The following is a 12,028-nucleotide window of genomic DNA, read 5'->3' as shown; positions in this document are numbered from 1 at the left end:
AAACCTTCAAGCTAGGTTTCAGCAGTACGAGAACTGAGAACTTCCAGGTGTACAAGCTAAGTTTTGAAGAGGCAGAGGAATCAGAGACCAAATTGCCAACATTTATTGGATCATGGAGAAAGCAAGTGAAAGTGAACGTCGCTCAGTTGTGTCCAACTGTTTGTGACCCCATGGACTATACAGTCCATGGAATTCTCCAGGCCAGAATACTGGAGTGGCTTGCCTTTCCCTTCTCCAGTTGATCTTCCCAACGCAGGGATGAAACTCAGGTCTCCTTCATTGCAGGTGGATTCTTTACCAGCTGAGCCACAAGGGAAGCACAAGAACACTGGAGTGGGGAGCCTATCCCTTCTCCAGCATATCTTCCCAGCCCAGGAGAACCAGGGTCTCCTGCATTGCAGGTATATTCTTTACCAATTGAGCTACAAGTTCCAGAAAAACATCTACTTCTGCTTTATTGACTAAAGTCTTTGACTGTGTGGATCACAACAAACTGGAAAAATTCTTAAAGAGATGAAAGTACCAGAGCATTTTACCTGTCTCCTGAGAAATCTGTATGTGGGTCATGAAGTAACAGTTAGAACTGGACATGGAACAACTCACTGGTTCAAAATTGGGAAGGGAGTATGGCAAGGTTGTATACTGTTACCCTGTTTAACTTCTATGCAGAGCATATCATGTGAAATGCCAGACTGGATGAAGCACAAGCTGGAATCAAGATTGCCAGGAGAAATATCAACAATCTCAGATATGCAGATGATACCACTCTAATGGGAGAAAGTGAAGAGGAATTAAAGAGCCTCTCATGAGGGTGAAAGAGAAAAGCGAAAAATCTGATTTGAAACTCAACATTCAAAAAACTAAGATCATGGCATCCAGTCCCATCACTTCATGGCAAATAGAAGGGAAAAAAGTGGAAACAGTGACAGATTTTATTTTCTTGGGCTCCAGAACTACTGTGGACAGTGACTGCAGCTGTGTAACTAAAAGATGCTTGCTCCTTGGAAGGAAAACTGTGACAAACCTATTAGCATATTAAAAAGCAGAGATATCACTTTGATGCCAAAGGTCTGTATAGTTAAAGCAATGGTTTTTCCAGTAGTCATGTACGGATATGAGAGTTGGACCATAAAGAAGGCTGAGTGCTGAAGATTTTTTGAATTGTGGTGCTAGAGAAAACTCTTGGACTGCAAGGAGATCAAACCAGTCAATCCTAAAAGAAATCAACCCTGCATATTCATTGGAAGGACTGTTGCTGAAGCTGAAGCTCCAATACTTATGCCACCTGATGTGAAGGGGGTGGCAGATGATTAGATGGTCAGATAGCATCACTGACTCAATGGACATGAATTTGAGCAAACTGGGAGATTGTGGAAGACAGAGGAGCCTGGGTGTGCTGCAGTCCATGGGGTTGCAGAGTCAGACACAACTTAGCAACTGAACAACAACAAGGACTTTTTTTTTGTTTGCGGGGAACTAGAATAACAAAATCATACAGGTATCCATTCTTCCTTGGAGTAGGAAATGGCAACCCACTCCAGTATTCTTCCTGGAAAATTCCATGGACAGAGGAGCCTGGCGGGCTACAGTCCATGGGATTGCAAAGAGTTGGACAGGACTGAGCATATCCAATCTTCCTACATTAATATTGAAAGTTAACTCAGTCCTCCCAAATGCCAAAAAAGGTGGTTTTTTCTGAAGCCCAATAAGTTAATTCTAAATTTCATATCACAAAATTTAAAAAGCAAGTATTTAGGAAAGCCCTGGAAAAGGAGGACACCATGGGAGGTCTAGTAAATTCTATGAGATTATGAAATGGCATTCTAGTAAGTTGCTGTAATTAAAGCAGTGTGATACAGGTGGATGAATAGATAGACAACCCAGTGGAATAGAGTTCTGGGGTAGACCAGTGTACAGCTGGAATTGGTGTATAAGGACGGCAGCATCTCAAGTCACTGCGGCAAAGATGGACTTTTAAATCAATAGAGTTAGAACAATTGGGAAAAGATAACATTGTACCCATATCTCACATCATACACACGAATAAATACCAAATGAATTAAAGATCTAAATGTTAACAAAAGAAAACCATATACGGATAAGAGAAATCATCGGTGAATTCTTTTATAACCTGGGAGAAGGGAAAGGTTTTCTAAAGCTGACAAAATCTGAAAGCAGTAAAAGGAATCTGACTTCAAAAATATGCATTGTAGGAAAAAATGCAAATAATGTGAACAGACAAATGGCAGAGAAAAAATATCTGCAACTAAGACACAAAAGGCTAAGTCACTAGCTACAGAAAACCGAGACAGTCATATGGTCCTTAAACGTATGAAAAGATATTTCAGCCGAAAATAATGAATGAAGACAAATTAAAACTACACTATTTTAAATTCAACAATTTGTCCTTGGTAGTGGGCTTCCCTGGTAGCTCAGTGGTAAAGAATCTGCCTACCAATGTGGGAGATGGAACAGACAAGGATTCCATCCCTTGGTCGGGAAGATCCCCTGCAGGAGGAAATGGCAACCCACTCCAGTATTCTTGCCTGGAGAATCCCATGGAGAGAGGAGCCTGATGGGCTACAGTCCATAGGGTTGCCGAGAGTCGGACACGACTGAGCAACTGAGCACTATTCTATTCATTGTGGAAGGAAAGTGACTGGGAGGGGCCAGAGAAGACTTCAGAGGTGCCACAACTGGATATGGATGGGGGATCCCAGTTCTTCAGTTTGTAAACTTTATCATGCTCTACACTTTAGATTTATGCAGTCTAGTGTATGCTTATTATGCTAACCCCAAAAGGAAAATGTGTTGTTTTTTTTTAAAATCCTGACGTTTCTTACTTATCAGATTGGCACACATCCAAGTTTGACAGCATGATCTGTTGGCAAGACTACAAAGGAAACAGGTGCTTTCATTTATTATTGATAGAAGTGCAAAATTGTACAACTCTGTAAAAAGAAATTTGATAATATTTAACAAAATTCTGTTGTCCTTGTAGTTTCATATCAGTGATTTATTCAAAATGTATACCTCCAAAATGGCACAAGATTATTCACTGTGGTGTTTGGGGCAATATCATAAGAATGGAAACAAGCCAGTGCTCACCAGTAGGAGACTGACTAAATAATCAATGCTACTTACAACAATAAACTATTGATATGACCATAAAAAAGAATAATGATAACCTCAGTGTATTAATAGAGACTGGAAAAAGCAAGGTGCCAAAAGTGTATGTAGTATTCTACCCCTTTTATAAAGAAGAGAGCAGTAAGAGTACATGCATGTGTTTGCTTATATCTTTGAAAGGAAATAAAGGAAAAAACAGGGAAGCCAATGAAAAGTGCTGTTTATCGGGAGATCAAGGGATGGGGCAGGAGTTGAGATGGGAGACTTCTCTGAATGTGGTTTTTTATATTTTTCTGAGTTCTGAAACATGACAATTTTTACATATTTAAATAATAAAATTAAATCAAAGAGGAAAAGTGTGAAGTCCTTGAATTGACAACAAACAAATGAACCTAATGACATATCAACCTGGAAATGTACCCACTCAGGGAACAGGCTTAATCCAAGTGAATATTTACTGCAGTATTGAGTTGTATTCTAAGCATGAAAAGAATTACAATGATATTTTAAACTTCACTGGGCAGTTTTATTCTTTGATAACACTTTTGAAAGTATTTCAAAGCTATTGTAGGATTAAGCAAATAAATTTGCTATGTTTCTAGATTATTTTAAGAGAAAATATATACAAACATTAAAAAATGATAGAGAAGAATCTATAACATTAAGTTTAGATTGGAAATATCTGTATGAACTCACGATTTTTTTTTAAATGTACAAGGCTCCAACCACTAAAATATTCTCAAAACAAAGACATCCCAATGACAATGAGCACATCTAGGGCCCTGATGTTGGTTTCCAAGTTATTTCCCAGTTAGATTCAGGGATCCTTAGAGAAATGACTGATTGTAGATTTAGTGCAAGAAAAGTCTAAGATGAGTCTGGGACACTTGTGTCACAGAAGGCCATGAGTCACTCAAAGACTAATGGAGTCATGTTATAAGTCACAAATATCAGATAGAAGGAGCTCCTACTGACAAAATTGGGATAATTTGAGCATCAAATGGAATAATGAGTTTAATCATTTGTTGTATGTTAAATAAAAACCCAAGAGTGCAAAGTGATACTAGATTGGTGGATAGATGCTGTTTGCTACACCACTGGTAACATTGTATCAGCCACCAGTGAAATAATTGATTCAGGAAATGGTTTTACCTAAAATGATTGGGTGACAGATATTTTCAGCATCACAAGGTATTACCCACCAATTACTTGGCAGCTGGGGCTTCCCAGGAGGCTCAGTGGTAATGAATCTGCCTACCAATGTAGGAGACACAAGAGACATGGGTTATATCCCTGGGTCGGGAAGATCCCCTGGAGGAGGAAATAGCAACCCACTTCAGTATTCTTGCCTGGAATTCTCCTCTATAGACAGAGGAGCCCGGCAGGCTATAGTCCATGGGGGTCACAAAGAGACAGACACAACTTGGCAACTGAGCACGCAGGCACTTTGGCAGTTGCAAAAAGAAATGCCTTTATGATGGAGACATTTGGAGTAATCACATGACTTGGTGATCAAAGTTGGTAGCATTAATAGTGGAAACATCACCTGTCTTCTGATGTGATGCGACATGAAGTACAGAGTCTTATTTGTAAGAGATACTTGGAAAATAGAGCAAATACGATGAAATGTAAAAATTGTTGAATTCAAAATGGCAGATATAAGGGTGATAATTGTACTCGTTCTTCAATTCCTGCATTTTTAAAATATTTCATAGTAAATTAGGGAAAATGACTTGACATCTGTATTTTTTGGAAATACTTGGAAGAATGTTGCTTTTGTTGTTGTTTAGTTGCTAAGTCGTGTCCAACACTTTTGTGACCCCATGGACTATATAGCCCACCAGACTCCTCTGTCCATGGGATTTCCCTGGCAACAATACTGGAGTGGGTTGCCATTTCCTTCTTCAGGGGATCTTCCCGACCCAGGAATGGAACCTGCATTGGTAGGCAGATTCTTTACCACTGAGACTCCAGGGAAGCCCACTACCAAGGACAAACTGTTGAACTTAAAACACAGGTTAGAAAAAATATATATAATTATTTTTGTAAAATGTGGTTCATACACTAAAAATTAATGTATTTGCATACTTATGTTCATAGCAGCACTATTTACAATGCCAAAAGATGGAAACAACCCAAGTGTTCATCCTCGAATGAATTAATAAAAAATATGTGATCTATACATTCAGTGGAATATTAGGTTTATAAAGGAAGGAAATTCTGACTCATGCTACTCATGAATCTTAAGGACATTGTGTGAAATGAAATAGCCCAGTCACAAAAAGGTATGATTCCACTTACGTGAGGTACTCAGAGTAGTCGAGTTCATAGGGACAGAAAATAGAATGGTGCTTGCCAGGGGCTGAGGAAGGAAGAAAAATGTTGTTGAATGGGTATGGCGTTCCAGTTTTGCCAGGTGAAAGAGTTATGGAGATTGGTTGCACAACAATGTGAAAATACTTACCACCACTGAACTGTACACTTAAAAATGGTTAAGGTGTTAGATTTCGTGTTATGTATATGTTACAATTAAAATTAAAATGGAGAAATCAGAAGATTTCTGACATGTACACAGTTGTTCTTTCTGTAAATTAGAGTTTCAGTTTTTAGGAAAATGGATGTTTCAGGAAACAACAGAAATTGTCCATGCAGCCTGAGAATTTTATCAGAAGCCACAAAAATCCTTTGTCCCACAAGGTGGGAGGCCAAATGGTGCACTGAGCACTCCTCTGCAATCGGGTTGCTGTGGAAAGCTTGGCCTGCCGACCCCTTGGCTGGGCCTGGAGAGCCTGAGATCCCGGCGTCGGGGCCCTCCTGGGAACAGTGCTTTGCTTGGTGTCTGGCCAGTGAGGAGGCTGCGTTTGCAGTCTGTTTTTGACCCAGGGCTGGCCTGCCTGCCTCGTCCTTCACACCCATTCTAGCCCCCCACCTTGCTTGACTGTAACCCAGGGGTGTGGTTTGTGACTCCTGTCCTCACAACTTCCTTCTCTTCAGAGCCAGGCTTTGATCTCACCTCCCAGGATCCAGTTTCTGTTGAAGTCTGTTACCCTTTCAGATCCATGGGTTATTACCCGCACAGCATCCCAGACAGATGATTCATTTCAACCCTGGCTGATCTCTGCATTGTGACCTTCTGGCTTAACTGGGCTCCAGGCCCCTTTATCCTGGTTATGATAGAGAACCCACATCTTGACTGTGAAAATGTTCATATAAACATACAAGCCATGAACGTCTTCTTTTCCAAAACTTTGAATGGGGAAGTACTAGCATTAATATCCATATGGAATTTTGAAAAGATGATTATACGGTTCTATTTTGCTTCCCATTCAATTAATATTTTGTTTTACTTAAGGCACTGTCAACATAATGTCAGTATCAGACTATGCCCTCTTTTTTTTTTTCAAATTAAATATTTTGAAAACTTAGAAAAGTACAGAAAACATCATAACAAACACCTGTGTTCAGACCACCCAGAATTAACAAATGTTAACCTTTTGCAGTGATTGTTTCAAGTCCAGAATTCTCATTTTTAAATTAAATTTTACTTCTGTGTATGGACAGATCTGGCCTCAGGCAAACAGTGAAGTTGGCAGAGTTCCTTTTCTGCTGCCCTCCTCCCTTGCCCCACAGGTGACTGACAGGCGTCCATCCATGCCCTTGGCTCTGCCGTGGTCTGTGTGGTGCCTCTCCCAGAACAGCTGTGCTGGCAGCTGTTCCCGGGGCTCTCAATGGAACAGTGGAATCCTCAACTGTATTAGAAATGAGTCCTGGTTATGAGTCACACAAAAAGTTCCAAGCAGAAAAAGGAAACTTATTAGAACAAAGGAAACATCATAATTCTGCAGGTGGATCTGTAGGCACTGGGCCTGAGAGAGGAAATACATTCAGAAAATGAATAGCTGTTGGAATCCCAGCTTGTTGCTGCTTCTCTGTTCCTTCTTTACTTTTAGTTCACCTATTGCAAATTAGCCTCCCATGACTTCTGAGCTTACATATGACACGACCAGCCACGAGAAGTGACTGACTAGTAGACGTTTGGTATCAATTCCACATGTCTGAATGAGAGACAATCTGGTTGTTTCCCCCACCTCCCCACCCCTCCCCAGGTCAGATGTCCCCCTGTGCTCTCTGAAGCTCTGTGGAGGGTGACCAGCTCACATACATAAACATGGCTGCCAGGCTTCCACTTCTGTGCTCACGTGGATTCTCGGGCTGAGTTTCAGGAAGGAAGCTCCTTTTTCCTGCACCTGGCTGCATATCTTTCAGTTGCATACAACTAGAGTATCAGCCAAAGCTAGGAATGGCTGTAGCCTAAACGCCTTAAACTTGGGGAAGCACAATAAGATGAAGCTGGTGGTGAGGAGAAGGACGATGGAGACAACCACTCCTTGGGGCGTACAGTATAGGTGCTGCCCTCACTGAAAGGGTCATGGAGCAGGATTTGTGTATGAACAGGGAATCCCCTATGATGACTGGACTGTGCTCTAAAGTTGATGCAAATATTTCTGTATTCCTTCCATGAATGTTTAGACTCTGATGTGCCACAGTCCAACTCCAAACTCCTCCAAAGGACTTATAGTTTGATGTGAACCCAGCTTCTATATGAGAGATTTGCTCCAGTTTTGAGCAATAGCACATAAAATGAACACTTCCTTTTCTTCCTCCAGTCACTCCCACTTCTCAAAGTCTGTGCTTGGGTTTTACTCTCATAAGCCATGTCAAACATTTACTGGAATAAGCAGGGTCAATATTTCTAAATACATAAAATGAGGTTATATTCATATTTTTATCCTAGCTCATATGGTACTATTTGACCATATAGAAACTTATCATTTACAAAATTTTTTTGAAGAAAATAAATTTCAACCCCTGACTTGAGATGGAAAACAGGCATCCTCTGGGGGGTTGTGGGGTGGAGTGAGCCGTATGTACCACAGATGAACAATTGACTATTGTTATTTGCTCATGGAAAGCTATTTCTCTGGGCTCTTCTGCCTTCAGATGTTTCACATTTCACTTTTGAAGTCAGGGTTGCAACCTCACTCCACTGGGTCAGCAACAGTGCCCTGAGTTTTAGACTGACAGTTGAATGCATGGAAACGCAGCAAGCTTCATCCAACATCAAGATGGCTTAGTTTTAAGAAAGATACAAGGCTGATGACCACACAGCATGCAAGGTGATGGCGGGCAGTCTGTGAGCTCAAGCACAGCCTGGGATACTTCCGGCTTGCTCTGCACAAAGTGTGTGCACTGGGCGTGAGGGAAGAGGCTGAGAGCATGCAGACAAACTCAATCCAGAGACGCCATTTGATTGGGGTCCCTCAGCTTTTGTCCTTGCCTGTCTCAGCTCATTCCCAGTGCAGCTGCACCTCACCGAAGCCCATTCCTATGATGACAGTTGAGACAGTGGGGCACAGTTGCCTGGTACCTCCTCAACTCTTGTCATCCTGTCTACAGCATATCCCTGGAGTCCCTGACTCATTGCTGTAAGGACTCAACTAAGGCCAAGAGTCAAATCCTCCTGTGTCTCTAAGGCTAAAATGTCACAAACCAGCTGCTAACTCAAGGTCTCACCTCCTTGTGTTTGTCTCCCAAGCAGAGGGTCTGTCATACAATAGGTACTTGATAAGTTAATAGGTAACTGATAGGTAATTGTCTCAGGAATATTCAGTTTTGACCTCTGAGCTTTATTTTCTATTCAAGTTGTTTGGGTGCCTAGTGTTTATAAATAAGTAAATAATTGCCTCACAAGCAAAACTATTTTTTCTCTATTTTAACAGTAATTTGTATCAAAGGCCTTTGACTTTAATGCTGATAAAAGACATGGTGATTGCAACATAAAGTCCTGAATGTTCTCTCTTAATCTATCTTCCAGATTATTTGAATATATTTTGCTCTATAAGGATGGAGTGATGTTTCAGATCGAACAAGCCACCAAGCAGTGCTCCAAGATCACCTTGACAGAGCCCTGGGACCCTCTGGACATTCCTCAGAACTCCACCTTTGAGGACCAATACTCCATAGGGGGGCCCCAGGAGCAGATCACTGTCCAGGAATGGTCGGACAGAAAGTCAGCCAGATCATGTAAGGGTTCAACAAAGTATTCAAGTATTGCATCTCAAGAGGCAGGAAGGGAAACAAACGTTTAAGCTCATTAAGGAAGGTAGTCATTAAGGAAATTTAGAAGCTTAATCAAATTGTTTAACTCCATTGAAGTGCCCATATGTACTCTATTAGCTGTGTAATGCAGGGATCTCAGCATCGCATCTGAAACCCCTCAGCCTTCTAAGACCCCCCTGTAACTTTTTCCACTTTGACTGTTAAGGGATGCCCCCAAGGTCTGTGACATGTTTGTCTAAGGCACAGGTTAGAACTGGGCGCCTCCTTTTCATTCCCCCAAAACACTAACTAAAGTTGTAGTGACCATATCGACCGCCATTATGTGTCTTTTATCCAGAGATGTGAAGCTCTTCTCTGCAATGCTGCCCACATACCTCCCCCAAGAGTGTTTCATAAACACAGGCCTTTATTGCTGTGGAAAACAGTATGATGGCTCCCTCTGAAATTAAACATAGAATTATCATATGACTTAGTAATTCTACTTTTTGGCATATACCCCAAAGAACTGACAGCAAGGACTTAAAGAGATATTTGTACATCCATATTCACAGCAGCACTACTCATAATAGCCAGAGGTAGAAACAACCCAAGTTTCCATCAGCAGACAAATGAGTAGACAAAGGTGGTGTATACATACAGTGGAATATTATTGAAACTTAAAAAGGAAGGACATTCTGATACATGCTACAACATGGATGAACCTTGAGGACATTACGCTAAGTGAAATAAACCAGTCACTAAAGGACAAATACTGTATAATATCACTTATGTGAGGTATGTAGACTAGTCAGACTCAGAGAAACAAAAACTAGAATGGTGGTTGCCAGGGGCTGAGGGAGGGGGGAATGGGGAGTTAGTGTTTAGTGGGCACAGAGTTTGAGCTGGGGGAGATGGAAAATCTCTGAAGATGGATGATGGTGATACTTTCATAACAATGTGACTGCATTTAGTGCCACAGAACTGTACTTAAAAGTGGTTAAAATGCTACATTTTACCACATTAAAACATACTGTATTTTGCCTGTCTTCTACATTAAAGACTCAACTTGCCTTCCTCTTATAGATGAAACTTGGATTGGCATTTATACCGTCAAGGATTGTTATCCTGTCCAAGAAACCGTCACCAAAAATTACAGTGTGATATTGTCCACACGGTTTTTCGATATACAGCTGGGCATTAAAGACCCATCAGTGTTCACCCCGCCAAGCACATGCCAGACAGCCCAACCAGAGAGGATGAGCGAGGAATGCTCCTGGTAAGCCTGCAAACACCGAAGGGACAGCATCGGACATCAGATACCAGTGGCCCCAGCTCTAGTCAGATTTGAGACTTGAGAAATGAGCGTCTTCGTTGGAGATAAATATCATAATTCTTTGATATGTTTTCTTTAATGTATGGTTTTTGACTACTTGGGCTAGGTTTAAAAAAAGGAATGGAATGGAGAATATGTGGTAATATATGAAGAGATGGCAAACACAGGGACCTCAGGTATTTCCAGAGCCTGTCTGGACCCTGCACTTTCCGTGTATGCAGGTGTATAGGTCGTGTGGCAGCACACACAGGATGAGGGAAGGGTCATCAGGGGCGAATGTGTTATTACTGACATTACTGGGACTTGCTGGATTGCTGGCACGTGGTGATAAAAAGAGCAGATTGACTGTGGTCAGTGTTAGTATTAATTTTGAAGCTCTCTATACACACTGGCCCCTTTATTGCCTGTGCCAGGGTAGGGATTGCTTCCACTGCTCCATCCCCCCAGCACCTCCTCCTTTTCCCCCACCCTGTGCTCCCTTGGTCTCTGACACAGTGATCTCTGAAAATCCCTTCTAGCCTTAAGAGCTTTTTGGCATGACCCAATGGATGTAAATACTTGGGGAGGAAATAAAAGGCTATAGTAAAAAGAAATGATTCCTCTAAAGATATATTTTTACATAGGAGGGTTTGGAAAATCTTAATGTCTATTTCTGCGTAAGCATGAGCCATGTATTCTTCCTTTTTTCTATGCAAGAGTATTGATATGTGTGCTGAATCAACTCGTCAAGAGACCAAAAGAGACAGGTAGTATTCTAAAAATAGCACAGTGGGATTCAGGAGACTGTTGTTTCTGAAATCCAGGATGAGAATTCCCTTGTACTGGAGCTCCTTTGATTCACTAGATAGACTATGTTTCCTCTTACATCCCTGGGGCAGCATTTCATACTGCTCATCCTTCCCAGGTCAGCTCATGCATGGCCTTCAGAGGCTGCTCCCAAGCCTGGACTGGGTGCAACTTGTAGCTTGAACATGTTATTCTGATAATGCTTACTAGGCTGTGTCAAAATTTCCTGCTTCCTGGACACTCTGACTCACTAGCCTGACTATGAGTGCCATGAGTATGGTTACCATGTTCTGTTTACTTTTATATGCCCAGCACTAAGTGCCTGGCACATGGTCAGTGCCCTAAAGTTTGTAGAATGGAGAATGCTAGCCTCTCTGGTCCTTATTTCCTCATTTGCTAAATGGGATTGGGTTTGCTGATCTCTAGGGAGACATCTAGTAATAAAATTTATCATTTTGGCAAAACTAATACAATATTGTAAAGTTTAAAAATAAAATAAAATAAAAAAAAGATAGAAAAAAAAAATTATCATTCTAGATTCTTTCTAATATTGTGTTTTATCTGGCCATCTATCTATCCATCATCTATTGCCAGGAGAAATGTGTGACACCTATGTTATGCTGAAAACAATCTGTACTCACAGTTTATCTATACTGTATCAATAAACTAATGTAATTGTAC

The 12,028-nt window shown here is 41.1% G+C and overlaps 1 protein-coding gene across 1 annotated transcript in view; it reads left to right on the top strand.

Annotated features, from left to right (window-relative positions):
* Positions 1 to 12,028, top strand: part of EPDR1 (ependymin related 1) — a 36,777-nt gene extending 24,749 nt beyond the window's left edge. Inside the window, exons 2-3 of the mRNA XM_027539619.1 lie at positions 9,005 to 9,213; positions 10,312 to 12,028. Coding sequence (XP_027395420.1) covers positions 9,005 to 9,213; positions 10,312 to 10,508 — 406 coding nt within the window. The 3' untranslated portion in view covers positions 10,509 to 12,028. The remainder of the gene's footprint in view (positions 1 to 9,004; positions 9,214 to 10,311) is intronic.

The sequence above is a fragment of the Bos indicus x Bos taurus genome, chromosome 4 (genome assembly GCF_003369695.1).
Source record: "Bos indicus x Bos taurus breed Angus x Brahman F1 hybrid chromosome 4, Bos_hybrid_MaternalHap_v2.0, whole genome shotgun sequence".
Lineage (NCBI taxonomy): Eukaryota > Metazoa > Chordata > Mammalia > Artiodactyla > Bovidae > Bos > Bos indicus x Bos taurus.
The sequence above is the reverse complement of the archived record's forward strand: the minus strand, read 5'-3'. Positions and strand labels throughout refer to the sequence as shown.